This window comes from Myxine glutinosa, chromosome 3 (assembly GCF_964187855.1).
Source record: "Myxine glutinosa chromosome 3, kmMyxGlut1.1, whole genome shotgun sequence".
Classification (NCBI taxonomy): Eukaryota; Metazoa; Chordata; class Myxini; order Myxiniformes; family Myxinidae; genus Myxine; species Myxine glutinosa.
Genome location: NC_136263.1, coordinates 214,272,098 through 214,293,962, shown reverse-complemented (window position 1 = coordinate 214,293,962; position 21,865 = coordinate 214,272,098). Strand labels below are relative to the sequence as shown.

Sequence of the window (21,865 nt, the reverse complement as noted above, 5' to 3'; positions counted from 1 at the left end):
CCCCTCCCATGCCTCCTCGCCCCAAGCCCTCTCCCTCCCACACATCTCCCTGCTCTCAAATGTTGTGTTTGTGTGCTTCGCCTTCTCTCCCCATCTTGTCCTCCGCTCCCTCTTTTTATATATTTTGTTTGTCTGGTTGATTTGTTTGTGAAGTAAATGTTAACTCTTTCACGAGCCTCGATTCAGTATACAAAAAAAAAAAAAAAAAAAAGGAGGCGGTAGAAAACACAGAGACCACCGACCTGTCTGCGGTGGTGAATTGATAGGCCCATAGACTCAGCTGCATTATGGGAGATTCCAATAATCATGAAGGTCTTGGTTTCCACGGCATCAACCTGAGCAAGACGTGAGGCAGGGGAAACATCCCAGAGGGGAGGGCAGTGCTCTATCAAGCTGCGGAGGAAGGCCTTGTAGTTGGATAGGAGCTGAGTTGTGGCAAGGAAGGACTTTGCATGACAGAGGATGGCTTTGGCGGCTAACGTTCAAATGTGGCTTGCCAGAGAGAGAGCATGGCTGAGAGTGCGACCCAATAGTTTGAGTGACTGAAATCCTTTGAGAGGGTTGTTGTGAAAGTAGATGTGATGGTTTGCAGTACAGTGTGCTTTTGGAGAGAGAGTGAGTGTGTGTTACATCTCAGAGTTAAAAGACATATTCTAAGTGTTTGACCAGTTTGTGATTTTGTCAATGCCTGATGAGAGGGAAGAGGCTGCTGCCATCCGTTAGAAGGATGTGGGATGTCGCTGCAGAGATTGGAGTCATCAGCAAAGAGAGAAAGAGGATTTTCCAAAGAGTCAGAGAGATCATTGTTGAAGCTTTGGAATAGGATGGGACCGAGAACACTGCTTTAGGGTACTCCAGCCTCAACATGGAGAGGAGAAGAAAGGGTTCCAATGAGAGCCTGGCATTGGTTACAAGACTAGATAAAGTCAGCAGTGCAAGAGTGGAGTTGGCCTTGGATTACATACAGTGTATTCAGAAAGTATTCAGACCCCTTCACTTTTTTCACATTTTGTTATGTTTGTTATGTATGTTTGTTATTTTATCATGTTTCACATCCTCTACTTCTTCGACATTCATTTCCATCACTCTTCTCAACCAGTCACTTTCATCCTTCATCAACACATGACCAAACCATCTGAAACGTGGACTTAGTACCGACCCCTAATGCACTCCCACCTTCACCTCAAACTCACCACTGTTCCCGACCTTCGTCCTTACAGCTGTGCGCTCTTTGGTACATTGCCATCACTACTCTGATCAACCATTCCTCCACTCCTAATGTCCTCAATGCCCATGTAACTACTTCACGTGGAACCACATCGAATGCTTTCTCCAGATCAACAAACCAAAGAAACAACTTCTTCCTCTTCTCCATGTACTTCTCCTGCAACTGCCTCACAATAAAAAGCACGTCTGTCGTTCCTCTTCCTGGCATAAATCCAAACTGCATTTCGTCAATCTTCACTTCCTTCCTTATCCTCCTCTCCAACAACCTTTCCAATACCTTCATTCCATGCTCCAATAACTTTATCGCTCGATATGAGCCACACTCTAGAGGGTCACCTTTCCCCTTGTATAGAGGGACGAGTGTACGCAGTTCCCAATCCACTGGAATGCGGCCTTCTTTCACCACCAGATTGCAGATCTCTGTCGTTCTCTTCACACCCCAATTTCCCGCTGCCTTCAACATATCTCCCACAACTCCCGTCGGCCTTCCCACTTTTCTACTCTTCATCGCTTTTATCGCTTCCTCAACTTCCTTCTCGGTTATCTTCTCTGCCGGTCCTAAAACTGGGTTACTCTCGATGTTGCCATCCCATTCATTCTCTGCATTCAACAGCATTTCCATATATCTCTTCCATCTTCCTTTAATGCCATCTGGGTCCACAATGATTTGTCCCACTTCATCCTTCAAGCAACTCACCCCCATCACATCACACCTCTCTTTCGCTATCGACTTTGCAATCCTGAATACCGCTCTCTGACCCTTTTCCGAATCCAAGCGTTCTCCGAACATTTTCCTCCATGCCTCCTGCACCTTTGCTACCTCTTTCTTTGCAGCCTTCTTGGCTGCCTCATAATTTCATGTTCTGCTGTTTCTGCTCCCGTACCCTTCGCCTTCTGCCACGCCTTGAACTTCTTCCTCTTCTCATCAATCTTCTTTCCAACTTCATCATCCCACCCCCATGTTTCTGAGTGCCTCGGTGGTCCTTTTGTCCATCCACATACCTCACCAACAGCTCCCAACAGACTATCTTTCATTGACATCCAACCACTTTAAAGCTCAACCACATCATTTTCTGCCATACTCAGCCTCTCTTTTATTGCCTCCCTCACTGTCACCTCTTTCAACCTCCACACCTTCATTCTCGGTCGGTACTTGACCCACCGAGCTCTCCTCGCACCTTTCACCCTTATGTCGCAGACAACCAAGTGGTGCTGTGAAACAGCCTCCTCCCCCGGGATCACCTTTGTGTCCCGGAGGTGCCCCCTGTCTTGCCTACGCACCAGCAGGTAGTCAACGGTTGTCGTCGACCCACCTGACGTGTATGTAACAAGCTTATTGTCCTCTTTCTGGAACTGAGTATTGCAAATCAACAAATCAGCTCCATCAGCAAACTCCAAAATCCTTTCACCTTCTCCATTTCTCACACCATATCCTTAACCCCCATGAACTCCCTCAAAACCGTCCATACTCCTTCCCACATGTCCATTTATGTCTCCTTCTACCACAACAACTTCCTCATCTTTCACGTTTTCCATCAGCTTCTCTATCGCACACCAGAACTTGTCCTTCTCTTCATCGCTCCGACCAACCTGCGGACCATATCCAGAGATGACGTTCACCAAGAGCTTTCCAATCATCATTTTCACCCTCATCAACCTATCACTCACTCTAGGTGATCCCTCTATCACTCACTCACTCTAGTCACTCTACAAACTCATCAGAAAACAGGACACCAACACCATTCACACCCTCCGGGCACCCTTGCCACACAAACTTGTATTTCTGTCCCTACCTTCCCTTCACCATTCTCACACCACTTCCCTTCCATCTCGTCTCCTGCACACAACATATGTCCACTCTTCTTCTGACCAATACTTCCACCACTTCTCCTGATCTCCCTGTCATTGTCCCTACATTCCATGTCCCAAACCTCAGAACCCGATCTCCATGTCGGGCATCAGACGTTTCGTCATCATAAATGGAGTGATTTCCACCCTTGCTTCGATCGGGTTCCCCACCTTGAGTTTTGACGAGAGGGAGTGGGGTCCCCCACAGGGTACTTCCGGCTGTACCCTGCCCATATGTAGTTGTAATTGTCATGGTTCTCTTTTTGAGACAATGTTTTTATGGCCGGATGCCCTTCCTGATGCCAACCCTTTTAGTCGCCTCTTACAACACGCAGGGATACGGTGTACCTATTCTAAACCGGGGTACACACCGTGGTTGATTTAAACATATGAGTATAATATCCTACCAAGAATAAATAATCCTACCAAGAAGAGAAATTGCTTGTGCATCTTTAATCTGTGGAAGAATTTCACGAAATGCAATGCAAACACCATTTTGCTCTGCTTCCTCCACAACCTGAGCAACTGCAGGGCGTCCATAATCGTCATTAACCGCAATCGTACCAACATAGAGCCAAGAGAAATGCCGCACGAGATGTGCCAGTGCTGTGGCTTGGTGTTGATCACTTGCGAGGGTGCGCAGGAAAGATGGAAACTGTAATTTGTCACTCAAGCATTTACAGGATGAGGCGTAGCTCACCTGAAATAGATCACACATGGAATCTCTCAACCAGCCTGCTTTGACAGTCTCATAACACCAAGATATTCTCATTTTGTTTTATACTTTATCTGGCTATCATATTAATGATGGACTAAAAGATTATGGATGGATACTTGGACAATGGTCACGAAATCGTTCTCCAACAGAGGTACAGCAATCGAAGAAATGCCAAAAATAATGTATGTAAACTTGAGGCTCATGGAAGAACGAGAGGACAAAGAGATTTTATTGAATTTCTTACATATTATACTAGCATGTAACCTGGTTCTACCGGGCTGCTGTTAGGGAATTAGTTTGCAAAAGAGTGTGGAATATTTTGAGAGTTTGACAGGAATGTCCTTTAACAGCATAATGGCAGGGACCTGTGGAAATTCCTCAGTGTCTTTTGGGTCTCAAACGTCGTCATGGTCAAAAGGGTCTTTAGCGTGCTCTCGGGTCTTTTGGATCCTCCAGGTATTTTGGGTCTTTTGGGTGTGCATGGCCTTTCATGGTATTTAAGGTATTTGGGGTATTTTAGATCTTCGACATATTTTGGGTCTTTGTGGTCTTTTGGATCTTCAGGATCTTTTGGTTTTTCCAGGTCGTTAAGGGTATTTTGTGTCTTCAGGGTCGTTAAGGGTATTTTGGGTCTTTGGGGTCTTTAAGGGTCTCCATGATCTTTTTGGTCTTCTAGTTTTTTAAAGGTTTTTTTTAAAGGTATTCTAGGTCTTTTGGGTCTTTGGAGTCTTGTGGGTCTTTCGGGTCTTTAGAGTCTTGTGGGTCTTCCTATTCTTTTGGGCCTTTAAAGATATTTGGGGTCTTTTGGGTATTTAAGGGTCTTTTGGGCCTGAGTCCTCAGGGTATTTTAGGTTCTCGGGGGTCTTTTAAGTCTTCTGGATCTTGTGGGCTCTGGGTATTTTGGGGTATTTGGGGTCTTCAAAGCTTTAAGTGGTCTCAGCAGTCTGAAGGATCAAAAGGGTACATTTCAATAGTATGTAAATAATGGACGTAAATAATTAATGGGCGGGATGCAACCGACATTCAAACAGTACATAAATAATAGACATATTGTCACACAGCAAAATGGACGGATGGCTTCACCAATCGTCTTTTTCGGTTTTATATATTTTGATATATATTTAGATATTGACACATTGACCGAATTTTTCTTTACTTCCTGAATATGTGTGGAGGTCAACAGGTTAAATATGCCAGTGTGGAGGTCAACAGGTTAAAAAGACATATCCGATCGCACACTGGAGAGCGTCCATTTCAGTGTGGCCTTTGCAGCTATGCCAGCAGTGATATGTTCAAGCTGAAACGGCATATGCGAACACACTCAGCTGAAGTGAAAGAAGAGCTGATCGACTTGGATTCAACCATCAATGCAGTGGCAAGTGGATTGGTGGAGATAATCCCTGTGACGGTGCAGGGAGGGTCAGACAGTGACCAAGGCGATGAGGGGAACATTACAAAGCCCGAGGAAGAAGATGTTGAGGGAACCGAGGGGGGAACAGAATAGGTGGCCACTATTGTGATGGAGGCAGCAGGGAACAGTGGTGAGCGATCAGACATCACCCCAGAGATGATTTTCAGCATGTTGGACCAGTGATGAAAGACATCTTTGCTGGCTAACTTGGCCATTCTCAAGGAAGCATTTCCACAACGGGGCTTCGTGCCCCCCAGGTGTCTTATTTTTACTTTTTTGTTTTGTTTTCAATGTTGTCTTTGTTGTTGTCTTTGTTGTCTTGTTGTTGTTGTCTTTGTCTGTTGTTCAATGTTGTCTTCAGGTCGAAGGATGTCGACCCAGATGGAATTAATGATATATGTTTAAACCGCAGCGGTGATCCCCCCCCCCCCCCCCCCCCCAGGATTTCCATGTTTTAAACGTTTCCCAGTGTGTACCCTGGATAAGAATAGGTACGCCGTATCCCTGCGTGTCGTAGGAGGCGACTAATAGGGTTGGCGTCAGGAAGGGCATCCGGCCATTAAAAAACATTGCCTCAAAAAGAGAACCATGACAATTACCAATTACCATGAACCATGACAATTACAACTACATGTGGGCAGGGTACAGCCCGAAGTGGAGATCGGTTTCTGAGGTTTGGGACATGGAATGTAGGGACAATGACAGGGAGATCAGGAGAAGTGGTGGAAGTATTGGTCAGAAGAAGAGTGGACATATGTTGTGTGCAAGAGACGAGATGGAAGGGAAGTGGTGTGAGAATGGTGAAGGGTAGGCAGGGACAGAAATACAAGTTTGTGTGGCAAGGGTGCCTGGAGGGCGTGAATGGTGTTGGTGTCCTGTTTTCTGAGGAGTTTGTAGACAGTGTGGTGAGTGTAACTAGAGTGAGTGATAGGTTGATGATGGTGAAAATGATGATTGGAAAGCTCTTGGTGAACGTCATCTCGGGATATGGTCCGCAGGTTGGTCGGAGCGATGAAGAGAAGGACAAGTTCTGGTGTGCGATAGAGAAGCTGATGGAAAACGTGAAAGATGAGGAAGTTGTTGTGGTAGGAGGAGACCTAAATGGACATGTGGGAAGGAGTATGGATGGTTTTGACGGAGTTCATGGGGGTTACGGATATGGTGTGAGAAATGGAGAAGGTGAAAGGATTTTGGAGTTTGCTGATGGAGCTGATTTGTTGATTTGTAATACTCAGTTCCAGAAAGAGGATAATAAGCTTGTTACATACACGTCAGGTGGGTCGATGACAACCGTTGACTACCTGATGGTGCGTAGGCGAGATAGGGGGCACCTCGGAGACACAAAGGTGATCCCGGGGGAGGAGGCTGTTTCACAGCACCACTTGGTTTTCTGCGACGTAAGGGTGAAAGGTGCGAGGAGAGCTCGGCGGGTGAAGTACCAACCGAGAATGAAGGTGTGGAGGTTGAAAGAGGTGACAGTAAGGGAGGCATTAAAAGAGAGGCTGAGTAGGGTTGAGGATGATGTGGTTGAGCTTGAAAGTGGTTGGATGTCAATGAAAGCTAGTCTGTTGGGAGCCGTTGGTGAGGTATGTGGATGGACAAAAGGACCACCGAGGCACTCGGAAACATGGTGGGATGATGAAGTTGGAAAGAGGATTGACGAGAAGAGGAAGAAGTTCAAGGAGTGGCAGAAGGCGAAGGGTACGGGAGCAGAAACAGCAGAGCATGAAAGTTATAAGGCAGCCAGGAAGGCTGCAAAGAAAGAGGTAGCAAAGGCGCAGGAGGCATGTAGGAAAATGTTCGGAGAACGCTTGGATTCGGAAGAGGGTCAGAAAGCAGTATTCAGGATTGCAAAGCAGATAGCGAAAGAGAGGTGTGATGTTATGGGGGTGAGCTGCTTGAAGGATGAAGTGGGACAAATCGTTGTCGACCCAGATGGAATTAAAGGAAGATGGAAAAGATATATGGAAATGCTGTTGAATACAGAGAATGAATGGGATGGCAACATAGAGAGTAACCCAGTTTTAGGACCGGCAGAGAAGATAACTGAGAAGGAAGTTGAGGAAGCGATAAAAGCAATGAAGGGTAGAAAAGCGGGAGGGCCGACGGGAGTTGTGGGAGATATGTTGAAGGCAGCAGGAAGTTGGGGTGTGAAGAGAATGACAGAAATCTGTAATCTGGTGGTGAAAGAAGGCCGCATTCCAGTGGATTGGGAACTGAGTACCCTCGTCCCTCTATACAAGGGGAAAGGTGACCCTCTGGAGTGTGGCTCGTACCGAGCAATAAAGTTATTGGAGCATGGAATGAAGGTATTGGAAAGGGTGTTGGAGAGGAGGATAAGGAAGAAAGTGAAGATCGACGAAATGCAGTTTGGATTTATGCCAGGAAGAGGAATGACAGACGCGCTTTTCATTGTGAGGCAGTTGCAGGAGAAGTACATGGAGAAGAGGAAGAAGTTGTTTCTTGGGTTTGTTGATCTAGAGAAAGCATTCGATCGGGTTCCACGCAAAGTATTGACATGGGCATTGAGGAAGTTAGGAGTGGAGGAATGGTTGATCAGAGTAGTGATGGCAATGTACAAAAGAGCGCGCACAGCTGTAAGGACGAAGGACGGGAACAGTGGTGAGTTTGAGGTGAAGGTGGGAGTGCATCAGGGGTCGGTACTAAGTCCACTACTATTTGTAGCTGTGATGGAGGTGCTGGCTCAGAACGTAAAGGAGGGTTTACCGTGGGAGTTGTTGTATGCAGATGATCTGGTGATGATTGCGGAAAGTATGGATGGACTGAAGGAAAAGATGAACACGTGGAAGGAATGTATGGAGACAAAAGGTCTGAAGGTGAATATCGGAAAGACGAAGGTGATGGCAAGTGGTAAAGCATGTGGTGAGGTGGAAATAACTGGGAAGTGGCCCTGTGCTGTGTGTAGGAAGGGTGTCGGAGTGAACTCCATTCAGTGTACAATGTGCGCTGAGTGGGTTCATCAAAAATGTAGTGGTCTGAGAGGGTCATTAACCAGTGTGGCAGCTACATTCAAATGTAAGGTGTGCACAGAGGGAGCTGCAGATGGAGGAAATGTTGAGTTGGATCTTGGAGACGCGTGAAGCTGGAAGGTGTGAAAACATTTTGCTACCTCGGAGACATGCTGAATGGAGAAGGTGGATCAGACTCGGCAACGGTTGCTCGAGTGAGATGTGCATGGAAGAAGTTTCGGGAATTGAGTGGCGTGCTGATGATGAGGGGAGTGTCGTTGAAGCTGAAGGGAAAGGTGTATGCTGCATGTGTGAGAAGTGTTATGATTTATGGGAGCGAGACATGGGTAATGAACGTAGAGCAGCAACGAAGGTTGGAAAGGGTGGAAATGCGAATGGTTCGACGGAAGTGCGGAGTATCGTTGAGAGAGAGGAAGACAAATGATGAATTGCGAAAGATGATGGGAATAGAGCCTGTGATTGATGCTGTGAAGAGGAACAGGTTGAGATGGTTTGGTCATGTGTTGAGGAAGGATGAAAGTGACTGGTTGAGAAGAGTGATGGAAATGAATGTAGAAGGAAGTAGAAGACGGGGAAGACCGAGAAAGACTTGGTTAAAGATGGTGGAAGAAGAAATGCAGGCAAGGGGGTTAACAAGGAGAGATGCAGAAAATAGGGCAAAATGGAGAAGATTGTCATGGGGACCGCAAGGCTAACCCCCGCTCTAGCAGGGAAAATGGCCTTTTAAAATGCATGTTGTTGTTGTTGTTCCTGAATATGTGCAAACCAACGACTCTGAGCATATACACCACATGTGCAACAAAAATGAATGCAACTCGAGATTGCCTGAATAACAATCATTTTAAACCTACTCATGCACTGTCTGGATCCAAGAGCTCTTTCATGAAATAGCATTGTACATGGTGTGGTTACGACGTTTACCCCGATCAGACACAATCAGGCAACTTGCATTTATACATATATATATATATATATATTGTTATGAATTTGGTAGAGCAACATCTAGAGCTAGGTAGATCTGTATAGGTAGGTATTCGACTGTCGTGACAGGGACTCTACATGTAATAAGTTCTTGATGTTTAGGTGTTTGCCGGGGTAAGATGTATGATTGTGGATCTACCTGGAGATTCGAGTGTTAAGTAGTGAGGGATTAAAGGTAACGCCCCTGTGAGTCTCACCTAGTAGTCAAACCTTTGTCCATTATGGCACTGCAAACCACATAAACATTAGGTCCTTAGCGCAACATTAAATAATTCCTTTCCCTGACAATGACTTCGGAACAAATGGACAGGAAACCAGGCCAAAAACACCGCCACAATTGGCCGCCACCGTTTACACCTCCAAGGCCTACAAACCTCGCCTGGCACGTGTTATAACACAAGGACCACGGGGTCGGGGACGGGAGAGTGGAGCGATGCCGCAGAGGGCGTGACCTGGGCGAGCCGGCGAGTTGGGAGGCTATTATTGGCTGAGGAGTGCGCCAATGGGACGTCATCGGCGAGAGATATTATGGACGGTCGGATGCCATTTTAGAGCAGTTGGCAGTTGGCACTCAGGAGTTGGCACTCAGGAGTTGGCAGTTGGCACTCAGGAGTTGGCAGTTGGCACTCAGTAGTTGGCAGTTGGCACTAGCAGTTGGCACTGAACAGTTGGCAGTTGGCAGTTGGCACTAGCAGTTGGCACTGAACAGTTGGCACTGAACAGTTGGCACTTGACTGCCAGCACTCCCGCAGAGAGTCGAGTCGAGTGGAGTTCAAAGGAGTCCTTCCTGTCCCTGGTCAAGTGGAGTTCGTTTGCTTTGTGCAGCCCTGCGTTGGACCGTTGGAGCAAGGGAGCTCGTGGTGTGGGTGTGCCGTTGAACCGACGAGGCCTGGTGGCGCTTGGAGGCAGACGGAGAGGGCCGCGGGGCCGTGTTACACTGAAGACGAAAGGAGCCAGATAAGCCCGATCTCCGCGTTTACACTTTACATGACGAGACGTGTTATTTTCGTATTCATAATCTCCCTCGTATCGTGTTTGATATCTGTTGTGTGTGGGATCCCAATTTAGGCTTATTAGAGTTATTAGTATTACCGGCGCGGGCTTTTTTACTGTCTTTACTTTTCATTAATAAATCCTTGTATTATTTTCTGTATATATCTGAACGCAGTTTCCTGGGTGTTTCATTTTAATAGATAAGGCGGCGGGGGGGAGCTTCGCTGTGGCCGCCATTCCGCGCGTTTAACTTTAAGTGTTTGATTTGGAATCCGCTATTGAGTTCTCGCCTCGGGAGTTAAAGCCTCGCAATTGGCCATCCGCAACTGTGGTACTAATCGCGGTTGCGTGACAAGTGGTGTCAGGAGTGTCGGATTCGAACCCGTCAGACAATTTTTTTTGGCCGCGGCGAGACATCGACACGGTCGGGCGTACATTGCGCCCGACGTTCGAACGCAAAATTTTTATAGGCGAGGCGGAGAAATGTAATAATCAATTGGGCATACGGAGCGCGATATCGCGTCTTCGTCAAATTTAAATTGTGTTACTGGAATTATTCAAATAAATACGCGCGCGGGAAACAATCTTCCGGAAGGCGGATGTCGGTGATTGACGAGATGGAGGTACGCAGCGAGGCCTCCGTCAGCGTCGGGAGTGAGCCGGAAATAGGGGAATTTGATGCAGAGGTGAGCCTTGGAACCTCCCTCGTCCCGAGCACCAACTTATCCCCCTCCCCTCCCGGGGAGCCGGGATCAAGTGGGACGTCCTCCATAGACACCCAGGCCTTAATGCAAATTATGGAGCGATTGGGAAAGCAGATTGGAGATATGAACGCACAGAGTGAGCGAGCCAGTCGGAAATTGAATGACAGAATTGAAGGGATGGAAAAGAACATGTCTTGAACATTGAATTAAAGAATTGAAGGGATGTCCCCTTTTCTCCCGCCTCTGGAACAAACTCCCCCACTCCCTTCAATCCCACTCCTCCCTCCAGGTCTTTAAAACAGCTGTTCACCACCATCTCTTATCTTCCCCCATCGAAAACCTTGATCTTTTCTACCCCCGGTAATTCACCCCAGAGTCCTTGCAGTGTTCATATGTTTTAATCCTCTCCCACCTCCCCCCAAGTCCTCCCGATGTCCCTGCTCTCAAATGTTGTGTTTGTGTCCTGCCCCTTCTTCCCCCTCTCTTTTGTGTCCTCCCCCCTCTCTCCCCATCTTGTCTGCCGCTCCCCTTGTTTTTTGTGTTTTGTGTGTCGGTTTGTCTTTTTGTGTGATTAATGTTTGCTCTTTCACGAGCCTCGATCTTGTATACAAAAAAAAAAAAAACAACAACAAAAAAAAAACACAGTGAGCGATTGGGAAAGCAGATGGGAGACATGAACGCACAGGTTGAGCGAAACCTTGCAGAAATTCGGGGAATAAATGATAAAATTGACGGGTTGGAAGATAAAATGGAGTCCCAGGGGAATGAATGGAGGGAAGGACTGAAGGACATGAGCGACCAAATTAATGGATTAAAAAGGGAAATGGCAATTGTGGCAAGTGTACAGGTGAGCGGAGAATGTCCACAGTTCGATGGGGAATGTGTACAGGTAGATGGGGAATGCCTGCAGGTAAACGTGGAGTGTCCACAGGTGAGCGGGGAGTGCCCACAGGTGAGCGGGGAAGGAAATTTGGAATGTGAGAGTTGTAATGGGGAATGTTTCCCACATTCTGGCCTGGTTGTTTATCGGGACCGTGTGGATGTCACAACACCCCAACCGGGGGATGAATTTGGAATTGTGCAGCACCAGGGCGGTGGTGCGGAGCAAGAGGGGGTAGAGTTTTTGGGGGTCCATGCGATAGAGCCGGACCGGGTATTTATTGGGGATATTGGTCAAAGCCTGGTGGGGCCAGGAATGATTTGTAATGATGATGATGATGAGGATAATTTGATCCAGCGGCTGGAGACCTGTGACAGTCCCATGGAGGTAGAGCTTGTTCAGGCCCAAAGGAGCCTGGGTGATGAGGTGAGTTGGTCCGAGGAGGTGGTTGGAATGACCGAGGGGACGCTCACCGTACACTGCTATTTGGAAACAGAGGCTCCAAAATTGGACAACCAGTTGGGGGAGTGTGTTGGCTCCGGGCTGGATTTGGATCTTGGAGGATCGGGAGATAGAGCTTCTGGAGATTTGGTCCCTGTAGGGAATTTGGACCAACTGCAGGGAGGGGCAGAACAACCGGTGGTAGAGGTTGTTCCCTGCATCTGCGGTTTGGCAGTGGGAATGAAAATTTGTAAAATAAAATTACAATGGGAACTTGATTTGGAGCAGCCATGGTTGGGATGGTCCCCGGGCTGCGGGATCTGGACATGGAGAGGTCATGGGTGATGGTCTCAGGCAAAAGTTGCCCCTTTTAAAATTTGGGTATGCCAGCCAGCTGGGGGGCTGTGATGGCGAGATTTGGGCGTGGGGTCCAGCCTTGGGTGTCGAGGTACGACCTTGGTCCCACGGGGGGTCTGGTGGAGTGTGGCGTCCCTTGTCCGTCGGGGCGCCGTCCGAGCCGGTGGCTCGGGCCGGCAGGGTCACCGGACCCTGGTGGGGGTTAAGACCTCCAGAGGGATCCGAGGTGGTTTCTCAAGCCTGGGTTGGCATTTATTGAGGACCACTAGGGGGAGGTGTTGTGGGTCGCGCTTTGGTGGTGGCACCGCAGATGGCCAGCTTGGGCCTGATGTAGTGACCACCCGGGCATGCGACCTGACACCCTCTCCCTGAGACTTTGGGACAGCTGGCATGTGATGACCTGCCATGCCGTGTTGGTCGATGGACGCGGGTCAAACCGAATGGACAGGGATGGAGATAGCCTGCCGGACAACCAGTGGGGCATCTGTGGAACGTGATGGTGTGAGTGACCTTCCACCGATGCTCCGTTATGATTTATGGACTCTCGGGTTGGGAAGAGAGCCATGGGGATGTGAATCGGGAGATGTGTAACGAGGCGAGCATATGGGCCATGCTCGGCTGGCATGTGTATGGCAAAGCATCCTTCTTTGGTGAGGTTAGTGAAATGTGACAAATGGTTGGCATGGGTAATCTGTGGGTTAGATGGAAATTTAAGGGTGGATTTTGAAATGTCATGGTGGACACTGTACAGTGACGCCATTATTGATCCAGGTGTGCAGACCAAAGTGTTGGAGGCTGTGATGAAATTAATAGGGTAGCAAGACACAGCTTTCAACTGGTTGCGGGGGCAACTGTGCTGATATTTGGGACGCGGGGTTATGGGGATGTAGTTGTGTGGTCTTTGGGTCAACGTGGTGCTGTGCGTGTCCGAGGTGTGTGGACCATGTCTTCTGGGTGGGTCTCCTGGTGGAGCATGGCTGTTGACTGGACCTTGGTGTGGTCAAGTGTGGGTGAGCACTGGGGGGCTGCAGTTCTGTAGTCGGACTGGGGGATGATGGGGAGGTGCAGGGGACGTGGCTGTAGGGATGCCACGCACTGCGACCGTGCCCCCCAGGACCGAGGTTGTGTGTGCGGTAGTGTGTGTTGTGGCAGCAAGTGCTCACCACATTGGCCAGCTGGGGCTGGTGCAGCTGTGTTCCTCGCAAGGGGGCCGAAGGATGGATGGTGGGTCGCACCCTTATGGACACTCATGGGCCATGTTGGCGTTTTGACTGCTCACCTTGTCCCGATGACCCTTGCACGGTAGAGGTGCAGAGCTGTCGTGGCCACAGGTCGTTGTTTAGCGATGATCACCGTTGGATGCGGATCCACATACCTGCCAGTGTAGTGGGGACAAAAGAGAAATTTGGAAGTATTTGGGAGGCCCAATGTGAAATTTTGGGAATTGTATGGGTGGATTGCACTTTGAACCCGACCAACCTGCAACTACCTGCACTTGAGGTGAGTGTCTTGAGGAGTACTGTCCCAGGCTTCAGGACTTGCTTTGGAAATTGGGGACATGTAAATTGGAGTTGGGAGGCGGGTGAGAGTGATGACATGGCCGGTGAGGGGATGGAATGGGAGCCACACAGTGTCTTGTGGGTGGCGTATGTCTTTGTGTTGTGGTTATGTGTTTTGATGTGGTCGTGAGAGTGGAACCTGGAGAGTGAGTGATGATTATTGGAGATAATGAGGGGTGATACTTGTGCTTTTGGAAATGTGCTTTTGGAAATGTGTGATGGTTTAAATGTGAACTGGGGGATTTCACATGTAGCAGGCCATGGCAAGCCTTGTAACACCTTTTACACCATCTATGGAATTGTACTGAATTGTGCTGAGTTGTGTGGAGAATTGAATGGCAGTGGGGGGAGGAAGTGTGTTTTGGGGTCTTGTGGGTGGGGAAGGTGTGTGTGTCGGCAGGTACAGAGCAAGCTCTGAGGAGCGATGCCTGCGGGCCCCCCTCTGTGGCAATTACCCCTGGCAGCCGGTGGTAACTGGAAATTGGAGCTCATCGGTGGAGGGTCTGGTTGGGTGCCGCGGGGTGAGGAAGTCCCCCGGTGACCCGTTTTGCTGCGCAGAAGCAGGAGGCAAAGGAGCCTGGTGTGTGTGGAGACCCTCACCGGCGAGGTAACGGCGGAAAAGGGCTGTTGGGCTGTCACGGGGCCAAGAGGTAAAGGGGGGGGGGCAATGAACTTGTAAGTCGGTTGACTTGTTTTTGGGACTGCGGGCACCACAGCCTGATGCGCCCCCACCATATTTTTGTGCGGTACCTCCCCGCTGCCATTGATGCCATTGATGCCTGATAAGAGTCCATTTTTGATGCCTGATAAGAGTCCATTTTTGGTAATTTCCAGGCTCCAGCCCACTGTGCCCCGCTGCCTAGTTGAGGAATGCACACACACGCGAATGACATCAATGCCATGGTCGTGCAGGGGGGTGTATTGAAATAAGTGCTTTGTTGACTTTTGAAATGCCTTGATGATTTTTGAAATGAGGATGAGTGGTTAAGGGGTCTGTGTTGCATGAATGTGGGCGAAATCCACCGAGCCATGTCACTTACCTGCAACATCTGGACAGGGCCCGTGGAAATTTAGGGGGTGCATTGGGATGGCCCCACAGGTAAGGTTGTGTCTTGTGGCATCCACCGGGGGACGCGGTCTGTAGACCGGGGTATGTACAAAGGTTAGAGTTTTGAGTTTTTGGAAAGATGGTTAAGTTTTGTGGTTAAGTTAGTGTTGCGTGTTGTTTGTTTCCTCACTCCACAGGAACAATGAAGAAAATGTACATACTTGCATGATGGTTAAAGGGTTTAGCATGTTAAGGAAGTGTAGGTAGGTAGTCCGACTCACTTCCCACCGCCCTTCCTGATTTATTTCATAGGTTAATTAAGTATGTGACAGTAAGTGTTAAGGCTGGAATGGTAGCGCCTGCGGTGAACCTTGCAGGAGCTACGGTTCCAGGGGGGGGGGGGGGGGGGCTGTGTTGTGAATTTGGTAGAGCAACATCTAGAGCTAGGTAGATCTGTATAGGTAGGTATTCGACTGTCGTGACAGGGACTCTACATGTAATAAGCTCTTGATGTTTAGGCGTTTGTCGGGGTAAGATGTATGATTGTGGATCTACCTGGAGATTCGAGTGTTAAGTAGTGAGGGATTAAATGTAACGCCCCTGTGAGTCTCACCTAGTAGTCAAACCTTTGTCCATTATGGCACTGCAAACCACATAAACATTAGTTAGGTCCTTAGCGCAACATTAAATAATTCCTTTCCCTGACAATGACTTCGGAACAAATGGACAGGAAACCTGGCCAAAAACACCGCCACAATTGGCCGCCACCATTTACACCTCCAAGGCCTACAAACCTCGCCTGGCACGTGTTATAACACAAGGACCGCGGGGTCGGGGACGGGAGAGTGGAGCGATGCCGCAGAGGGCGTAACCTGGGCGAGCCGGCGAGTTGGGAGGCTATTATTGGCTGAGGAGTGCGCCAATGGGACGTCATCGGCGAGAGATATTATGGACGGTCGGACGCCATTTTAGAGCAGTTGGCAGTTGGCAGTTGGCAGTTGGCACTCAGGAGTTGGCAGTTGGCACTCAGCAGTTGGCAGTTGGCACTCAGCAGTTGGCAGTTGGCAGTTGGCACTCAGCAGTTGGCACTAGCAGTTGGCACTAGCAGTTGGCACTAAACAGTTGGCACTTGGCAGTTGGCAGTTGGCACTCAGCAGTTGGCACTAGCAGTTGGCACTGAACAGTTGGCACTGAACAGTTGGCACTTGGCTGCCAGCACTCCCGCAGAGAGTCGAGTCGAGTGGAGTTCAAAGGAGTCCTTCCTGTCCCTGGTCAAGTGGAGTTCGTTTGCTTTGTGCAGCCCTGCGTTGGACCGTTGGAGCAAGGGAGCTCGTGGTGTGGGTGTGCCGTTGAACCGACGAGGCCTGGTGGTGCTTGGAGGCGGACGGAGAGGGCCGCGGGGCCGTGTTACACTGAAGACGAAAGGAGCCAGATAAGCCCGATCTCCGCGTTTACACTTTACATGACGAGACGTGTTATTTTCGTATTAATCTCCCTCGTATCGTGTTTGATATCTGTTGTGTGTGGGATCCCAATTTAGGCTTATTAGAGTTATTAGTATTACCGGCGCGTGCTTTTTCACTGTCATTACTTTTCATTAATAAATCCTTGTATTATTTTCTGTATATATCTGAACGCAGTTTCCTGGGTGTTTGATTTTAGTAGATAAGGTGGCGGGGGGGGGGGGGGGGAGCTTCGCCGTGTCCGCCATTCCGCGCGTTTAACTTTAAGTGTTTGATTTGGAATCCGCTATTGAGTTCTCGCCTCGGGAGTTAAAGTCCTCGCAATTGGCCATCCGCAACTGTGGTACTAATCGCGGTTGCGTGACAATATATATATATATATATATATATATATATATATATATATATATATATAAATAAAACTATAACTATCTTCCAGTCAATGCATTGTAAAATGCAGATTAAAGACAATATGTATTGATAACATTTACTTTATTTTGAAAAGTTTATTACATATGAAATTTTGAAACAATTATATCTCCTCATATATTACAAGATATTGGTGTTTCTTGGACTATTATGATTACTCATTTTAATTACTTTTTGAATGCATCACCTGAAAAAACAAAAGTATGGATATTATGATTAACATCACTACCTCTCCGTTATCTAAGACAGAGAAATGGAAAGGTTTTTAGCTGATCATTGTCATTTTCTTACTTGAGGGATGAAGTAGAGTCCAAAAAGACGAGCCATCATCAGGGCAAGTGTCGATCCATATGTACCGACGACAGCATGATGAACACAAGTCATATTCCCCTCTAAGTCCTGCTCCATGTATTGCAAAGAATGCTTCACTGTTTTTGGCATATTAAAGCAAGTATCATGTATGTTATAGCCAAGTGTTATCATGGGCAGCAAGGAGCTATTTTCATTGATCTCATTCACAGCAAAAACCATTCCCATTGCCCAACGGAAGCCTCTAGGGTAAAAACTAAAAAGTGAATTGGACTTGTGAAATCAGAACTTATAATGAAGGAATTCATTGACTACCTGATTAATTTTATTTATTTAAACAAGCAAAACAGTAATAACATAAACATCACACTCATATGTGTTAGTCCTCCACTGTAAAACCAAATGTTTATGTTTTAAAGAACAAATTAATGTACATCCTTAGATGAAAGCCTTTAAATGAAGAAATCAGTTTGTCAAAAAAACAAGTGTTCACAAATTACTCTTCCATATTTAAAACTTAACTTTAAAAAATAATGAAAAGGGATGCAATGATGCAGTTTGCCTCTTGTGAAAGAACATTTCTTCCAAATACGTATGAACTTATGGGGACTGCACTTGAACAACTCTCAAACATTTTCAACATCCTGACCTCTTATGCTTCGCTGGCCTATCCCCTTCCTCTGCATGTTGCTACCAGTCTCCATAAACTATTTGTGCCCCTCAACAATCGTTTTTTCTCGATGGTGGTGGCCCGACATTGGTCACTCTGAAGCTTTATTGAACATGTGTTGCTAAATTGGTCTCTATAAACCAAGCAACACACTGCAATTCTTGTGGGGAGCCATTTGCAGTAAATGTGACATGATGTGTCACAGGAGACACATGAAAATTAAAATAAAATAAAAAACAGTCAATAAAACTGTGAAATGTTCTTTCACTTACAGCAAACTGCATTCTGGTATTCCTTCTCACAATCTTTATGGTTTGCATAAGGAACAAGAAAGAGCAATCAGATATTGCAGACCCTCGCCAGGACGTGTTTTCATTGGTTTTAAGGCTTTTGTGTTAAAACAAATGTGGAGGCCGAACCACATTTTTTTTTTCCACCAATTTATCCATAGATGGTGCTCAATGAATTTCATCTTGATCGGATGAAGTTTTATACTTGTCGAATTATGACGTCATAATGGAGGAACCTATGACATCATCATTAACATATTTTATTCCCCATGGAGAGTTCTTTGCAATGAGCCATGTCTCAATTTCTTTCAATGCAGCGTTTTATATAGAGGTGCAAAGTTTTTCGATTTTTCCAAGTTGGTGCCCATACCACGTGACGTCATAATTATCATTTAAAAAATCCACACATATAAATAAAAATCCACATGCGGAGGCGCAACTGTGCTGAAAATTTCCTGTCAATCGGAACAAAAGTTGCAAAGAAAATCATATATATTCTGTGCGGACAAACAGACGGACTCAAATGCAATATCCTCTCTTCTGGCGAGGGTACTAATAATTTGTGGACATCCTTTAGAAGTTTAGATTGTCGCATTAATCATTAATACAATGACAAGTAAAATATATCAAGATAAAAAAAATGGATAACTCATTGGGAGAAAGAAGATATTTTTGGGAACATATTTTCGTTCTTTCATTGAGTTTATTACAAATGTTTTGATTGCGTTTATTACCCCACGAACGTGAAGCTAAGAGTGGGGTTAAGCAATTGGTTCACTTTTATCTGTCTGTCCCTCTGCCTACAAACTTCAGTTTAATGATTAAGGAACGACTTGATTTAAATTGAATGTTACGTTTTGAACACGAATCGGAACATGAATCAGAAAACAAACCTGTAGTATAACACATTTTACTTTGGTTCCGCATTTGTCCCGACCGTGCATGCGCAGAGAGGAGTGAGATCATTTTTATACTCTGACTGCATTTCTTGCAATCAAACAAAATCGAAAAACTTTCCAAACAGGAAACTTACTGTTTTCGAGGGCATCATAAGGGACACAAACAACAGGCACGAAGAACTAATGTAAAGTGTTAGAGAAGGTGGTGTATAAGATATTAACACACATAAACAAGAAATGACATTAACAGCAGTAAACTACAACAACAACATGCATTTTAAAGGCCATTTTCCCTGCTAGAGCGGGGGTTAGCCTACCCGAAGTAGGTTAGCAGTAAACTACCAGAAATATACTTTTTATACGACCTTTAAATTTAAATTCTTTATTTTGATTAAATTTAACTATACACTTGAAAACAGGAGACCACAAATTACCTTTTTGGCATTTTCAAAACCATTCCGTTTCGCAGTATTTGGACAAAATATTACGTCATAAAGTCCAATCAAATTTGCCGCTCGTAGACCCCGTCCATGTCCTCATTGTTTCTCAAGACAACATGGGGGTAATGTGTTCTATGAACTCTAGTTACTTTTGGTCTTGATATTAAACTTATAAGGTAAACAACCAATATGAAACACATTAGCAATATATCAGTAAAAGTTTATAATTGAAAAGACTGGACTTCCAAGTCGGAAGAGCCAAAGTTTCGCTGAGAGTCCACTCGCCTTGTTCACCGCAGATGTTGAAGTGAAGAAGCTTGAAAATACTTGACCGTGACCGTTATGTGACCTCAACCGTTGTTGGTAGGATGAAAGTTCGTCGTAAGTCCAGCTTTTTCGATTATAAACCTTTACTGATTTAATTTGACTGAATGAATCATAACAACCTGCATCAATATACATTATCAATATAGATCGTCGGATTAAGCGATTCACAAAAATATATGTTTTGCAACAATAATACTGAGAATTATAATTACTTACTCTGTGCAGCCCGGTAACTCTGGTGTTGCTTCAAACGACTCCTCTTTTTTGCGGATCCCAAAGTGTATTGGAAATAGTCCACCGAGTATGATGTCACCTGTTTTTATCATGCCATTCTGTTCATTCTCCTCCAAAATAAAGCAATTGCTTGTACTCACATAGACTATTTGTACACAAAGCAAATAGAACAAACTCGTAAAGAACAACTTTGGAGGCCGAATAAAGTAAGACAAAGCCAGTTGGAAAGTTTCCAAAATTGAAATGAAACAATAGAAATGCATGTTGTCCTTTCTCATCTTGTTCCTGGCTCACGTTTAGTGACATTGCATGCACCATCGAAGTAACCGCTATAAATATACTTTATTCTTCATAATTATTTCACAAACAATATGAAATGGCTGACATTACTTACAAATAATTTCAGCATAAAACACAGGCAAATTAGCTCTTAATAACAAAATAAGAGACATCGATTAAACATACGACTCAATTTAAGTGTTGCAATATTAACGTTGAATTGGCTTTCATTAACACACATCTGCAGATTACACGATGGAAACAAGTAATTTTGATCGACACAACACATTAAACTATTTAGATTTTCCTGAACCTGATATCTTCCTTACATCCAACGTATTTGTCACCTACAACTTTGTAAGACTGATTCTGAACCCGATTGTCCAAATACTTGATGTAAATCATATAAATAACATGTGGTTTTCCTTTCCGAATACGCAGAGGTAATCTGCTCATTACTGGTCTTTTATTGCTTCATTTTAGGGATGACATGATGACTTGGAGCCTGGAGGCAAGGCTGGATTCACCTTTTGTGGGCCTGGCACCAAACAAATATCTGGTCCCCCATTTGGGGAACCATTGCAAAAAAAAAACCTGCATGTGTGGTTTCCGCAACCTCTTGATTTACGTCATAGTCATGTTAACGTGAAAATTCAAACTAATTTCCCATTATAAGGAAGCAAAGGTTAGGGGGAGTGCTTCCTCAATCCTCATTTTTATTTTCCTATTTTTACGATCAGTGGTTTATTTTATTTAAATTATAATGTTTAAGATCCACCTGGCGTTCCTCATTTGAGAGCTCTTTTGACAAAGTCCTCATTTGAGAGTTCCTCCAGGTACGAGTCCAGCAACTCCTCTACATCACCCTCCTCCACCTCATCAAAGCCGACAGTCTGTCTTGGCCATTTTGACGATGTTAAGTCATGCTTTTGACACATCATTATTCAAGCTGAAACCCTTGAAGCCGTGTACACATCGAGGGCAATGTTTCCCTCGTACAACATTCATACAGGATCAGGTGACTTCCTTCCAACATTGCTCAACATTACATAGAGCATTCCTCATTGTAAAGGCATTCCAGAATTCCTTTACAGTCACCTGGATCATTATCAGTTGATTTCACCAGGTTTGCAAATGTTCTTCGGAGATAATCCCCTTGAATCACTCCCTGGTCCTAATATCAGCTTGTAGTTCAGATCACCTTTGATACCGTCATAAAACATCCATTTTTACCTCAATAGTGATGGCCTTCCTCTGTCTTTTCGGTAAATTTTTACAAGTTGCCCATAATCGTTTTTCACATCAAACCTAGGTTTTGCAGTTTTTTTTGATGAAATTCATTCGAATTTGATATTCATTTCAGTGGCA

General features: G+C 45.9%; 1 protein-coding gene across 1 annotated transcript; it reads right to left on the bottom strand.

The window, feature by feature from the left end:
- Positions 1 to 330: 330 nt before the first annotated feature.
- Positions 331 to 17,866, bottom strand: LOC144891263 (extracellular calcium-sensing receptor-like). The gene is made up of 6 exons (XM_078773680.1): positions 17,859 to 17,866; positions 17,341 to 17,602; positions 3,502 to 3,775; positions 3,282 to 3,301; positions 839 to 951; positions 331 to 601 (listed from the first exon to the last, which is right to left on the bottom strand). The coding sequence occupies exons 1-6, from the start codon at positions 17,864 to 17,866 to the stop codon at positions 331 to 333; spliced, it is 948 nt and encodes a 315-aa protein (XP_078629806.1).
- Positions 17,867 to 21,865: the final 3,999 nt, after the last annotated feature.

Excerpts from the sequence above, each read along its gene's own strand:
- LOC144891263 (XM_078773680.1), bottom strand. Across the intron at positions 3,776-17,340 it reads GACTCTACTTCATCCCTCAA|GTGAGCTACGCCTCATCCTG; the intron begins GTAAGAAAATGA and ends GATCTATTTCAG. Across the intron at positions 952-3,281 it reads GGTACAGCCGGAAGTACCCT|GCCAACTCCACTCTTGCACT; the intron begins GTGGGGGACCCC and ends ATGTAATCCAAG.